Source organism: Brachyhypopomus gauderio, chromosome 7 (assembly GCF_052324685.1).
Source record: "Brachyhypopomus gauderio isolate BG-103 chromosome 7, BGAUD_0.2, whole genome shotgun sequence".
Lineage (NCBI taxonomy): Eukaryota > Metazoa > Chordata > Actinopteri > Gymnotiformes > Hypopomidae > Brachyhypopomus > Brachyhypopomus gauderio.
Window position 1 is genome coordinate 14,729,332 of NC_135217.1, and position 14,609 is coordinate 14,743,940.

Genomic DNA, 14,609 nt, shown 5'->3' on the forward strand with positions numbered 1-14,609 from the left:
GTTAAACTCTCGGTAACCTCTGTTTCTTTTTATACCCTTCGCCCTCAGCCCCTCCCGGGGCACTGTCCTTTCGTTCACTCTCCACACTTAAGAGAGGAATTTTCTGCCTCTATTTTGTTATGATTTGCTTTAATCCCTCCTAGCCAGTTGTATTTATTTCAAAACACGCTCACTTTTGTTCCGCAGCGGCACCCTATGTAATGGCATTTATCCTGCACAGTGGGTCTGGACTTGAATAAGAATGAGTGGGCTTGGGAGATAAGAAGTTTGCGGGCAAAGCAGTGTTGTTTTGGCACTCGGTGCGCTACAAGGTAAGCGGTCCTTTTATGTTAAGCTATCAATCTTCTTCGTAAACCAGCAGCCAAAGGTTCTCAAAGAGTTATCAAAACTCTTGTATAATGTTCTCATAATTTTAGTAATTTCCATCACGATGATTAACTATTAAAATATATCCCACGCCTTCCCTAAAACGTTTGACAAATTTTATTGGTCGTTTCAGACACTTTATAAAGACTGATGGCACGCGCCATATGGCAATAAACGCGCACAGATCTCTAAGGCAGAGGCGGCGGCCTGGTGTCGGGGATGTGAGCAGTTTAAGGTGCTCTGTTTATTTTAGAGAGCTGTGAGAACAGCATAAACCGTGTCAATACTCGCAGGGGTCCAAACAACCGCTGCCTAGATCTTATCTCTGAAGCGCATGGTACGGCTGACATGGATCGGTGTGCCGATTATTGTTGAAGAGAGCTGGTTTCTTTCTTCTTTAGATATTAAGACTGTCGCTAAATAAAACTCCAAATGCCTTCCCATGTCGCCGTAATGGTGCATCCGCACAGATTGCCTGCTACAAATAAGAACTTAATTACATTATTATTATTATTATTGTTGTTGTTGTTGTTATACATTTATTGATGTTTTCTTGCTAAAGATAAAATTGCCTAATTTATAGGCCTCCTCACACAATAGGTAAAAAAACGTCTGCAAAAATTTATAAAATTCTAGTTTTCTAGCTCAAGTTCTATTTGCCCAGCATCTTGACAATTATTTTAGTTCAAGTTCCAAAAAGCATTCCACTAAAAGTTCACAAAAACAGAAGTAGGTAGTTTTGCTAAGAGATAATTGGACTATATTCGCAGTAATGACAAATCACTGCAAATCAAGGACCAAATTGTCTGTAAAAATGAGCACTGTATGCCTAAATGAGCCAGCACTCACATAGCCCCGGGAGTCGTGTCACATCTCATACGAAATCTAATCAAAGAGAGGCTGTCGCCGAGGTTGAACGCAAACAGCCCGGATCGTTGACAAATATTTCCGTAAACGTTGACGTATCGCTCGGTCACTGTGTGTTCTGTTGTGCTGTGTGAGTTGTTCAAAACACTAAGTCAGTCATCCATCCATACAGCTTGGTGCGGGTAACGCCCTCTCCAGACAACGTCACACTCCACGAACCGCCCCCTCATCCTTCATCCAATGACAGAAGTGTGTCGTTTTCACGGCCCCGCCGTGGGAGAGGCGGCGGGATATAACCACACACAAGCCTGTCAGCTGTTCTTGCACATCTATTCTCCATTGTAGTGTAGAGACTGTATTATGAAGCTCCAATCCTTCTGTCCGAGTTGAGGACATCATAAGAAGACACATTTTCTCCACTGTATTCTGCATTTACGTCTTTGGATAATATTCGACGGACATCTCACTAAAAGGTAACTGATACAGCATAGAGTTTTTTTATTGAGGGCAAGGTTATTTAGAAATAATAAAGGCTACGCTGCAGCACTTTTGGGGTCTATAAACATGCCATCGTTATACCGTATGTTCGTTTCAGTTCTCGTATAGGCCTTTCTATAACGTTCCCAATTACAACTACAAATTTCACTAATGTTAAACTAACTAAAACTTCAGTGGGGAACACTTGAAGAGAGATCGCACGCGAGGAATCACAGACTATTAACGATAAGATACAAACTGTTCACTTCAAACTACAAAAACTGGACGAGGTGAACGGCTGGTCTAAACATTGATGGAAAACACAGTCTTAGATTAAATAGGTATAAAATGCGGCATTGCATAAAAAGGAAACACTGATAATAGCTCTTTTAACTAGGAAGCCGTTGGTGACCACTATAATATGTCCTTTTGCAGAGCATTTAAGTGTCCACGCAAGAACATTTACACTCGAGCCGAGGCCCCATATGGACTAAACACATCAAATTAAAGTGACAGTGAGGACGCTTCGACATTACACAGGACTACAAGCGACCAAGTGACCCCTGAGCAATGTCCACCACAACCGGGCGAGGTAAACACTACAAACTAGTCATCTAGTCATATTAGCTAGCGTAACTAGCCACAAAAATGTTTATATATATATATATATATATATATATATATATATATATATATATATATATATATATATATATATATATATATATATATATATATATATATATATATATATATATCCTAATATCGGCCTACTTATTTACTAAACTCCTGCGGAATGATTTAACAGAAATAGTCGTGTATTTCGAAGCTCTGTTAAATTCTCTACTCGCTTTTGAAAAGAAATTCTGTGACGGATGTGAGGGAGTCGTTTCACTCGGAATGTTCTTCTGTAGTTTTGTCAGGTATTTCGATACGTTTAGGGTATATCTGTAGTTTTGGGGTATTTCGATACGTTTAGATTATATCTTGACACAGCGTACTGATATGACATACATCTAAATTATTTTTTACACAGGAAACAGCAATAAACCAGGTTGTCTTTTTCTTAAAATATCTGAATTTACTATTGTAATAACCTTGAATGAATAGCCATGCTGAAAACAATGGAAAACGGTATAATGGTGTAATAAGCATTTTAAATAACATAACATATTAAACTTTATACTTGTGATTATTAATAGTCTTCGCAAATGTAATCAATTCGATCGGAACTGGCTTGTGTTTACTAGGCTAAAGCCTGTTTTAAATCTAAAGTTTGTTATATTGTACCCTTTAGAGACACAATTAAGATATTTAAAATTAACATTAGGCTATGAAATATGATACCTGTGGTTCGACACAATCACGCAATAGACCTTACACTGTAAAACCGGGAGATTTTAAGGTCTGTATTATTCCTTTGGACAGACTGAAATAGTTAATCGTGCACTGATTTGCTGTCTGATCTCGAATTGGGGCAACCCATTGTCACTTCAGTTGCATCAATGATGGACCTGTGAGAAACTGAGAAGGCACCCTAGCGAGTGTTTGCGTTTGTTTGAAAAGGGAAAACAGATCTTGCTTGGATTTTTTCCACTGAGAACGAGGTCATTGTTTAACTGTTTGAATAAATGTACTTTCATTTATAATTTAGGCCTATACCCAAACTATAGAAAATTAGTTTAAAATTAGTTCACGTCGCCTGATGGTAAACAATGTTTGTGCCACTAATAGCATCGCGAATTGTTAGTTCCTGCATAATTTGGTGTCTATTGGCGTACTGGAAAATATTTGATGTAGACGGATCTACTGCCTTAGGTTTCGGGGACATAGGTTATCGCCCTCGTCCGTTAGAAATGTCTTGATTCTCGCTCCAAACATAATGTACACTTCTCCAAACATAATGTAACCCTTTACATCCGTATCTTTTGTCAGCTGGGGCAATATTATCCCAAGTCGCTTGCACATAACCTTATCAAAAAATTATTCGTGTAAACGCTTGTTCATTCCCAATAAAAAATGTATATTTAGTTTTATATCAAATACATAAACATAGACCACATACCATAGGCAGTGTTATTGAAAGTCTTGTTGAAAATCTTTATGGAAAAGAAAATTTGTAAAAATATCGAAAAAACACACCTAACAAATAAGTATTCACCTAGCGCTGCTGGAATTCCATTCTTTTTATTTTCAACTAGTGAGTTATTTGAGTTCTTTGGACAATAAAACTTAAGGCCAAGGTTAACATCTAACATCTGAATAAATCGCAACATAGCCTATATTTTAATAACAAATGAGCAGAAATACATGCAGATAACTTTTAGACCACGTTGGAGGCGAAAAGAGTTCTTCAGTGGGCTATAGCCAAATACGTGTGCGTGCGCGCGCGCGCGCGCGTGTGTGTGTGTGTGTGTGTGTGTGTGTGCGTGCGTGTGTGTGTGTGTGCGTATGTGTGCGTCCGTGCGTGCGTGTGTGCGTGTGTGTGTGTGTGTGTGTGTGTGTGTGTGTGTGCGTGAGTGTGCGTGCGTGTGTGTACGCGCGCGTGTGTAGCGTGATGTGCTTATTCCCTTGGGGTGGCTCCGCTTTAATATCCTGCCGGTTGCTGAAGCTTGGCGAGGAGAGTTTTACACACTTCGCTAGCAACGTTAATGGCGCCGTTTGATGTGGAAATGAAAGCTAGGAAAGGAGTAAAAGGAGAGCGAAGGGAAACAAGGAACTGAATGGGTTAAATTAAAAGCGAGGGGATTCTAAGAGAGTTATTGATGCAGACCGATGACAGAAGAGTAAAAAGGCCAACCAGTCATTGGTTTCTGTGAAGGGCCAAACATCGCACTAATTGTGAAATTATAAAAATAAAACGAGGATATAATTGTATTCTTTTCTTTCTTTAAACACGCTGATTTTTTAAAAACCAGTGAAAGCACAATTTTGAATAATGACAATTTCAAAATATTTACAAAAACTTACATGAATTATGCTTTATTTTATTTACTGAACTGCCGACTGTCATTACATATACAGACATTTATCATCGATGCCCTTTTAGCTGATTGTGATTCAACCACTTTAAAGAAAATCATAAAGACGTTGGCTTTTTTAACATTATAACACTTAAGAACGTATATTATATATATGTGTGTGTGTGTGTGTGTGTGTGTGTGTGTGTGTGTGTGTGTGTGTGTGTGTGTGTGTGTGTGTGTGTGTGCGCGTGCGTGCGTGAGAAGAGTCGTGAGTTACCATAATGATTTAAATATTTTCACTTCAATATAGAGACCTAAAGGACAACAGTGAAACATCTGAGTCAAATAATTTGTGCAGATAGATGTTATGATCAAAATGGTTTATTCTGCATTATGCATTTCACATATCCTGCATTAAAGAAAGAGAAACTTTTTCTTATGTCTCTCAGCCCTCTCTGACCCCACTGAAATACAGATCTGGGGTCAGAAACAGTCCCTATAATGTACACTATAGACCTAGCCCACATGCAAGTTACATCTGACATTTCTGGCCAGTTTTCATTGTAGATAATCTGCTGTAATAATTTACCTGAACTGACTCCATGTGTATTGTGTACTGTTGTGTACTGTTTTCATGGTTTTGGTGTGGACACCTGTTTGTAGGTTATCACATTTTCTGTCTTGAGGTAATATACAAGACCTCTTCCCTACACACTCGCTTATCCTATTTTTATGATGTAGTAAATTCACCCAAATTTAGGTAGAAGATTTTATGAAGTATGAACTATCAAGTAATAAATGTTCAGGACATTTTGCATATATTTAGATATGAACATTAGTAAGTAGGAAATTTTCCTGGTTTGAAGTAAGTTAATATATACAGATTCACAAGCTTTATCTAATTTGGTTAAACAGAAGCCATCTTTTTAATTTGCTTCTGGGGAACTGTTGTTGGAATTGTTGTTACCTCTTTTTTAACTGAGAGGTTAAGGTTAACAGCACAAATGTCTGAGTGCCAACTGCTGATTACTCAATATTTCACCACTTGGTTGCAGTCCTGTTGACAAAATGATCATGTCTGCGCTTACTCCATCAGGTTTTTAATGCAGAAGTAAACGTGCTGAGCTGAGTGTGGCCATGCCCGGGGCATGACATTTATGTGTGTTCATCCCCTCTCTTCCCCCAGGGCATGGGGGTCTTAATCAACTAGGCGGCATGTTTGTGAACGGACGCCCACTTCCGGAGGTCATCCGGCAGCGCATTGTGGACATGGCTCACCAGGGCGTGCGCCCCTGCGACATCTCCCGCCAGCTTCGGGTCAGTCACGGCTGCGTCAGCAAGATTCTGGGCAGGTGAGAGGCCCGGGGCAGGCAGATATTCGGATTAGAGTGGCTTTCGGAAGCAGGGTAGAAGGCAGCATGCAGCATTATCCGTTTAGTGTGAAGAAGATATCAATTCCTTCAGCCCAACTGTTAGGTGTTCCGAATACAAGTCCACGGTCGTGATGAAATAAATGGGTGATAGGTTTGTAAGTGTCATCAGTGGGTACTATGTGTCACACTATGTACCTGCAATAAAAAAATTACCTATAGAAAGTTATGACTATTTATAACAATTTTTAGAACATTATGGATGTTCTAGGGAGGTGTGCTGACTGTTTAGTCTCCATGCTGACATCGGCATGCTGCAATGGCATGGAGTCTTTCATGAGTCCATCATGAATCCCTTATCTGTCCATGCCCTGTCCGTCTCTGTGCCTCCACCCCCAGGTACTATGAGACAGGCAGCATAAAGCCTGGAGTGATAGGGGGATCAAAGCCAAAGGTGGCAACTCCGAAAGTGGTTGAGAAGATAGCCGAGTACAAGCGGCAAAACCCCACCATGTTTGCATGGGAGATCCGAGACAGGCTGCTGGCGGAGGGTGTGTGTGACAGCGACACGGTGCCCAGTGTCAGCTCCATCAACAGGTAAAACCTACCAGCAAGTGCCATATTTGCTGGAGTTTGTCCCCAGCAAGCCCTCAGCACATCCACAGCTCACAAGATCCAAAGCTAAACCCACTGCCACTAGGTTATGAATACATGTCCTCAAATGTGGGTATCATGCTTTTAACTTCCTGGTGTAACTTGGCCTCAGATGCTCCATGATGATCACAGACTTAAGGGCTGTGAAACTGCTTTTCAGGATCATCCGGACAAAGGTGCAGCAGCCATTTAATGTGCCCTTGGAAAATAAGAGCCTCAGTCCAGGTCAAACGCTAAGTGCGTGCTACTGAGCCCCAATTTGTTCTAAAAATTCATATTTTTCTGCCCCATTCCCAACTCATGGAACTCATGGAACCTTTTTATTCTTCATTTCCTCTTAGTCCCCAGTTCAGCGGTCACCCCTCCCGAGTCGCCTCAGTCTGACTCTCTAGGCTCCACCTACTCCATCAGCGGCCTGCTGGGCATACCTCAGACAAGCTCGGACGGCAAGAGGAGTCATGACGACAGTGAGTCTTTGGGCCATTCGTAAACGGTCATGCTCCACGCTCACACGATCACACTTGGATCATAGTTAAACATTACCTTTAGGGACTAGATGAAAAGAAAACATGAATTTACAGTCGATGTAAAAAAGGAACTAAAATGGCACATTGTACCAATACCAGTACCAATACAACTGCTTATGCTGTCTTCCCTTTTATGACTGATATATTTCATAAAGTATCTGTATTCAAATATGTTTATTAGAATGGCATTGATTCCTGTAGTTTAGTAGTAGTCTGGCTCAAGGGTATCTTGTATTCTGACCTATCTATGCTACTACATTATCTAGAATGCATACTGTGAATAGGCAAAGCACTTTGCTTTAGATAAGTGCATCTGATAAATGCCCTAAATGTAAATGTAAAATGTATTAATGACTTTATGTCAAATGACAAATGCAATGCTAAGAGCTAATGAACTGAGAACCACATTAAGAGCAAACCACAGTGTCTCCAAGTGACTTACCTGTTTACTTCTTGGCATCATGGGGCTAATATGTCTCCCAGGTGACCAAGAAAGCTGTCGGCACAGCGTGGACTCACAGGGGAGTGGGGGTGGGGCCAGAAAGCAGCTCCGCCCCGAGCACTTCTCCTCCCAACATCTGGACTGTGGATTTGAGCGGCACCACTATGGCGGAGATGCGTTCGGGCCTGTCGCGGCTGGGAAGAGTGAGCAGGTACTCACAGACACAGGAGAAGAAAAGCAAACATTTCTCACAGAACCACAACCTGCACTCCTGAGATGACTCAAAAAACAAAGAAAAGAACAACTTACTCTATTTTCATGAAGGAATATATTAACCACGTGTAGTGGTACATTACATGTTGTGAACACATACTACTTTCTTGGCAGTTCAGGACCATAGAGACATAAATGAGCAATAAGAAAAAGGAATGCCAGTGCAAACAAACCAGGGAGCAGTAATGTGTATTTTGTAGCTGTCAGTATTTAATAGTATTCCTTCATTCCCTGTTGGTGTTTAATAGTATTCCTTCGTTCCCTGTTGGGTTTTAATAGTATTCCTTCATTCCCTGCCTGTCTCGCAGTGTCTGTATCCCCTCTCACTCCTCAATGGAAGTCTGGAAGAGGGGAAGAGCAGCCTTGCAACATCAAGTGCCACCATTGGCCGAAACCTAGCAACACACCAAGGATACACAGTGGTCACAGGTGATGAAGGACAAGATCTCTCATTCTCTCTTTCTTGCTTTCTTTCTCTTTCCCTCTATGTCTATCTTTCTGTGTCCATTCCTCTCTCTCTGAAAGTCTTTTCTTTCAGCATGGTGCTATGTTAGTAGAAGGTGACCCATGGCAAACACCCCAATTACATTTCAACACAATACTGGTCGTAGCGTTTTACATGAATGAGCATAGACATGCTTTAGTGAAGAGTCACTGTGCTAAGTGGGTGAGTGGGTGGCTCTATGCTGTCATGCTTGCTCACACATTATGACAAAAAATGTGGTTAATTTCTATTACCCTTACATAAATATTATAACAAAAGATTAAGATTTTTGTCACATACTGTACCAGTCAAACCTTATTCCTATATAATAACCTATATAATTTGTTTATTCACATTTTTATTTGTTTTAATCATGATTTAGCATAATATGACACTATATTCGTTGTTGCCACAATTCATTTCATTTTTCTTTTACATTAATTCCATTATTTCATTTTCCCACTTGTTTATGAAATACATGGCTCCACCTCAGACCCCCTACAGCCCCTCCCCATCTGCCTGAAACAGGAAATGTCACCTGAGGGGCTCAGTTCAAGCCCCTCCCCCAACATTATAGCCAACTCAGCGTTCCTGGATATGGGCTCCATTTCTGCTCCATCGCCAGTGTCCGTGGGTAACAGTTGCAACAGTTCCACACATTTCTCCCATGCCTTCAACTCATTCCCCCATCATGCACCAGTGTACGGCCAGTTCAGCAGCCAGTCGCTCATTGCAGGTAAAACATTAATCACATGTTTCACCCTTCACTTTTTTTCTGATTAATATAATATCTACTCGCCTCATACTTCAGACCTGTCAGCCTTGGGGTGGTTTGTGTTCTTTTCTTTTGATTTTTAAACCTAAACCATTTTCAGCATAGATCCAGATAGAGGTGCTAAAGTTACCTCACCTGGAATTATGATGGGGCATAAAATACTAATGTGAGCATGTTGTTTCTGCACATATGTTTCACAGGGCGAGATATGGTGAGCTCCACTCTCCCTGGGTATCCTCCACACATTCCTGCGGCTGGTCAGACAAGTTACTCATCCTCTGCCATCACAGGAATGGTAGCAGGTGATACCACATAGACCACTCACCCCATACCACTGGATAATATATACACCATCCAGACACATTTATTGCTATGCAAAATTATTCTTACATGATACTGTTCTTTCTCATTTTCCATATTCCTGAAGAATGAACCTTGAATCCCTTTGAAAACTTGAATCCCTTTTGAAAACATCTGCTTTACTTTCTCTGAAAGACACTGAGTGGAGAAAATGAGAGATGTTATGTTGTGAGAAATGCTTTGATGAAAAATTTGGTTAGGTGGCAGTGAAAAGGCTACGGTCTGATAAAAAAGGAAAGAGAGGGAAAGGAAAAGGAAAAGGGAGGGGAGAAAGAGACAGAAATGGATAGAGAGAGAAAGAGACACAGAGAATGAGAATGCTGGAAGGGCAGGTTTGGAGATTAACAGGAAGGAGAGGTGGGTTAATGAGTAGCCTGTTCGCTTTGGTGAACTGCGTCGCGGCAGAGGACGGCCCAGGGGGTACGAAGGAACAGACCAAAGGTTCCGCCCTGCTGCCCGCACTCCCCATGATGCCCTCCCTCCCCACCCGACCACACATCGCCATGGGAACTGCGGGGCCCCACAAAAAGGGAGGAGGGAGAGAGTGAGGGGTGGCATGAAGGTTCTTAGGAGGGAGAGAGTGGAGTTGGATGGAAAAATGTACAGTATGTGTGTGTGTGTGTGTGAGAGAGAGAGAGAGAGAAAGAGAGAGAGAGAGAGAGAGAGAGAGACAGAACATGAGAGCAAACACCACACAGGCTAGTGGTAGACAGAGAGAAAGAGGGCGAAAGGTGAGGGAAAGAGAAAATGAAGAAAGGACTTCAAGACAGAGGTCTATAAAAGTGTATGCTAAAAAGAGAAAGGGGAAAGCTGACTAGTGAGAGAGCATTGACTACGAGCCGACTAGTTGGTGCCAGTGTGAGTGTGTGTGGCATGATGCACCTCTCTCTCTTTTTTTATTTGAAGTCTGTCCTCCGAAGCGCGAAATGAGAGGGTCTGATTTATTATTTTTCTGGTGGGCTCGCTGAGAGGAAGCGTTCATACACAATTACTCCCCGAGCAGGGACGGAGGGGCTAGGGAGGCTGGCCACAGGGGACTCAATCCTGCTGACATAATTACCAATTAGATATTGGAATGTTAAAAAAAGAAAAAGAAGGGGATAGTGTGAGAGAGAGAGAGAGAGAGAGAGAGAAAGAGAGAGAGAGGGAGAGAGAGAGAGAGAGAGAGAGGGAGAGAGAGAGAGAGGGGGGGGGGAGACAGAGAGAGAGACAGAGAGAGAGTATGAAAGACTAAAGTAGGTGAGGGAGGGAAGAAGAGGAGGATGGGGGTTGGGGTGATGGTAGAGAGGGAACAGTGGAGGAGGCTGGGTGTATGCACCAGTGAGCGGAGGGATTTTAGCCCCTCAGTCCTCCACCTGGTGGGGGATTAATGGTTTACAAGCTGCTCTTAACTGTCGGGCGTGTGATTTGGTGAGCTAGGGTGCGAATACAGGCAGGACCTTCGTGAGTCAAACCGACATGAGCTAAAGTAGCTATTCGTTTTCTCGTCCCGTAAACCAAGGGAATATTTCTTGAGTGAACCTATTTTTATTTATTTTGCGTGCATGTGCATTTAAGAGTGCTGAGTGTGTTCTTCTTTTACAGGTGCAGAGTACTCAGGCCAGACATACACACACTCTCCATACACATCCTACAGTGATGCCTGGAGATTCACTAACTCCAGCATTCTAGGTAGGCCAGAACTTTCATCAAAGTGAAGATGTCTTCCCTTGGGTGAGGGGATTGGGATTTTTGTTTTGTGGTAGAGAAACTGAACTGATAGCATGAGGTCTCTATCATTTGCTCTATTTTAACCTTCCTACACTCAGACCTTCTGCTTTCTTAATTCGTAGCTGTTCTTGGAGGTCATTTGGAAAATTATCAATGACCTTTACACAAACCAAAGGAGAAATGTATGTCATGCAGCACATGCCAACCCATGGACCACACTCACACTCACATGCACACACACACATGCGCACACACACACAAACACACACACACATGCACGTACGCACACATTCACACACACACGTACACACACACGCGCGCGCACACACACACACACATATGCACTTACGCACAACACACACACACACACACACACACACACACACGCACGCACACACAAACACACAAGCATGCAGTTACAAAGAGGAATGAGGTGATCATAAACCTTGCTTTCCAATAATTGGTTAAACTAATAAGACTAAAACAATACATTGGTGTGAAATAATAATTTGGTCTCATTCAACCTTCAGTGAGATTTTAAAAATTATTTTCATTATTTTTAAATACAATTCTACCATACGTCTAATTATATTATGTTTTCCCCGAAACGACCGTTGCTTTTGCTAATGTTAGATTTCAGTCTTGTAACATCTCTGTCTCCCACTACAGGTTCACCATATTATTACAGCTCAACCTCCCGCACAGCTCCGCCCTCCACCGCTGCCTACGACCACCTTTAGTGCCAAACAAGCAGACATTACGAGAGGCGTGGTCAGCTACCTGTGAATAAAATTTATATGGACATATGAAAAACTGTAAGAGGAAATTTCAGTATCTCTTGTGTCTTCAGACACAGAGGATATGAAGAGGGTAAAAACGAGGAATATGAAAGACATGGAAAAGACCAGCAAAGTATTCATGGACAATATTTTTTGTTGCCTGAATGACTATTGTTTATTTATTCACTTCGTTAACAGCGTCCACAAATGCAAGATACACAAGGCACAAGTTTACAGCTTCCATTTAAATACCTTGCCCCAGGTTTTAAATCAAATGGACCTATTTTTGTTTGCATTCCAGGCATTGACCAATTGCCAAAGATCGATCATCTTACTGCAGATTGTTTTGTGACAAGAACGGAGTTCATGACCTTGTTACATTTTATGAAAAAATATCACTTGTTTTTTTTCCATACATTAATTCTTCTGGCCATTGTTGTCGACATCTTGGGATTTTGGCAACACAGACGTCTTTACACTTTCGTAAGAGCACAGGGCCGGAGTGGGCCACTTTTTCAGCCCGGGAGTTTCATGCCCAAATCCGGCCAAAAATTATTTTTCCCTCCCAATCGGCTCAAATTAGAGATTGACACGAGCCGGCCCATCGGGAATCCTCCCGAATCTCCCGATAAGCCACTCCGGCACATATCTACTTCCCCAGTAATGCCCGTGATGATCATCAGAAGCATTACACTGCACAGACTGACCTCACTATCCATCAAAAACAAAAAGTCCTTTGGTTTTGCTGTTTGGGGAATCATGTAAATATTGTAGAAAAGGAAATACCGTATTGAAAATTCCCTTTTGTGCTACATAAAAACAGAAGTGGGCGTCTTGGGAACGAATTAATACATTTTAAGGGAAATTTAAAAAGCTTTTTCAGTGTTTTATTTTGTTTTCCCTTCCCTGTGCTACATCTTGTCAAATGGTTCTGCTAAGATCTGTGATTAAACTATTCATTTTTATTGTCAAGTATATGATTAATCAATTTCTACAAAATTATTTTTAAATAAAGAAAGCATGACAAACGACTTCTCTTCTTTGATTTTTGAGGTATAAGTAAAACATTGTTTTCTAGAAATTCTATAGGCTACAATGTATATTTAGTTAATATCCGCATATAAACATTCATGTTTTGCTGGATTATTGAACTTATTATTTTCCTTTAAGCAATTACCACAGTCTATACAATAGTTGTAACAATGTTACAACAAACTATTATTATTATTATTATTATTATTATTATTATTATTATTATTATTATTATTACTACTACTACTACTACTACTATTATTTCCAGTAAAGCCACATCCAGTTATGTTACATGTTTCGCAAGTCAGCGGTTTAACGTAACGCATGAAAGGGACCAAAGCAATGATCCTGAAAACACGCGCATCTGTTTAATTTCCTTTTTTATTTTCTGCATCACGTACTTTTATTTGCAATTATTTCTTCCCTCTTTGTGGCCTCATTACAATGCCGTTTTAACGATGCCACGGTTCGACGGTGCCACTGCCCACCTGGATACACCAGGAGACGCGGGGAATGATAGATAGCCTTTTTAAAAAGCGAAATGCCACGCATAGATCGCGGTAAATGGTTAATAATGTGCTGAAAATCAGGTAGGTGAACCTGCTGACAATCTGACGAACTAATAAATACTGTTAAACAGTTATGGTCTTTAAAAAGATAAGTGAGAAAAGGGATATAGGCATACACAAGACTCAGATAAGTTACATTTTACATAGCCACTAAAGAACTGAAAACAGCGTGTGCATAAAAAATGCAGTGTTTGCGTATCCCTTTTCATTTAGATGCGGTTATTTTTAATTCCGATTATTGAAATGTTTTCATGTATTTATTTCTTTGATCACTGACATTTTACCAAGAGCTGGTGGTGGCGTTTGTGTGTGGTAGCTTTCAATAATTTTAACGTAAAAACTTATGATTTAACGAGGCAGCTTTCTGTGGAGTAATCCCAACCTTTCTACATTGCCATTGTGTATTTGGGTCTGGTATTGAGTTAAACTGCTCCAGAGGTAATCTTACATCTGTCACATAGAGCACGGTTAATTAAATCTATCTTAAATTGTTGAAGTTTAAATGACTCCTGTCTCATCCTAAGTCATTCAAAAACCCCAATGCTATGCCATCTTCCTTTCCCGCTTTTCTCTACTCTACATGAACCTTAACGTTACACACTTCTCTTTGTGAAGTTGATGTGGGTGGCCCTCTTGAGCCGGAACACGTAAGGAGAGGAGTACACAGATGTAAACTTCCGTGCTCAAGCACGCAGAAACAAACAGCCAGTCTGGAGCTGTGCGACAGCGGTTTTTAAAGGAGACGCCACTGCTGTTCCTAATAGTATATATGACACAACGCAAACCTGTCACGAAACTTCTTGATCAGTCGTGCCAAATGGATGCTGCCAGAAGTACAATGTGACAAAATAAAAGTCCTGACACGGCAAAGGGAATGAACAGAAACAAGAGTGTGTACTCATAACGCCAGTGATAATCCTAAGTCTTTTAATGGCTTTTTCTCTATCTCTCCCTGGTTCGC

At 41.1% G+C, this 14,609-nt stretch overlaps 1 protein-coding gene across 5 annotated transcripts; it reads left to right on the plus strand.

Moving 5' to 3' along the window:
• The first annotated feature begins 1,553 nt into the window (after positions 1 to 1,553).
• On the plus strand, positions 1,554 to 13,048 carry pax8 (paired box 8). Of its 5 annotated transcripts, none has more exons than XM_077012004.1 (12): positions 1,554 to 1,706; positions 2,146 to 2,302; positions 5,884 to 6,025; positions 6,443 to 6,640; positions 6,858 to 6,934; positions 7,039 to 7,164; positions 7,708 to 7,877; positions 8,248 to 8,368; positions 8,917 to 9,159; positions 9,399 to 9,500; positions 11,143 to 11,229; positions 11,938 to 13,047. In XM_077012004.1, exons 2-12 carry the CDS (start codon positions 2,281 to 2,283, stop codon positions 12,006 to 12,008), a joined length of 1,359 nt encoding a protein of 452 aa, XP_076868119.1. In that variant the 5' UTR covers positions 1,554 to 1,706; positions 2,146 to 2,280; the 3' UTR covers positions 12,009 to 13,047. The 5 variants fall into 5 exon arrangements, with proteins under 5 accessions (XP_076868119.1, XP_076868118.1, XP_076868123.1 ...); XM_077012003.1 differs by having other exon boundaries at positions 5,860 to 6,025; positions 11,938 to 13,046; XM_077012008.1 differs by lacking the exon at positions 8,917 to 9,159 and having other exon boundaries at positions 5,860 to 6,025; positions 11,938 to 13,048.
• Positions 13,049 to 14,609: the final 1,561 nt, after the last annotated feature.

Bases quoted from the DNA above. Each gene is read 5' to 3' on its own strand.
- pax8 (XM_077012003.1), top strand. From the start codon at position 2,281: ATGTCCACCACAACCGGGCGAG. The intron at 6,026-6,442 runs GTGAGAGGCCCG...CTCCACCCCCAG, and splicing joins GTCAGCAAGATTCTGGGCAG to GTACTATGAGACAGGCAGCA. The intron at 11,230-11,937 runs GTAGGCCAGAAC...CTCCCACTACAG, and splicing joins CACTAACTCCAGCATTCTAG to GTTCACCATATTATTACAGC.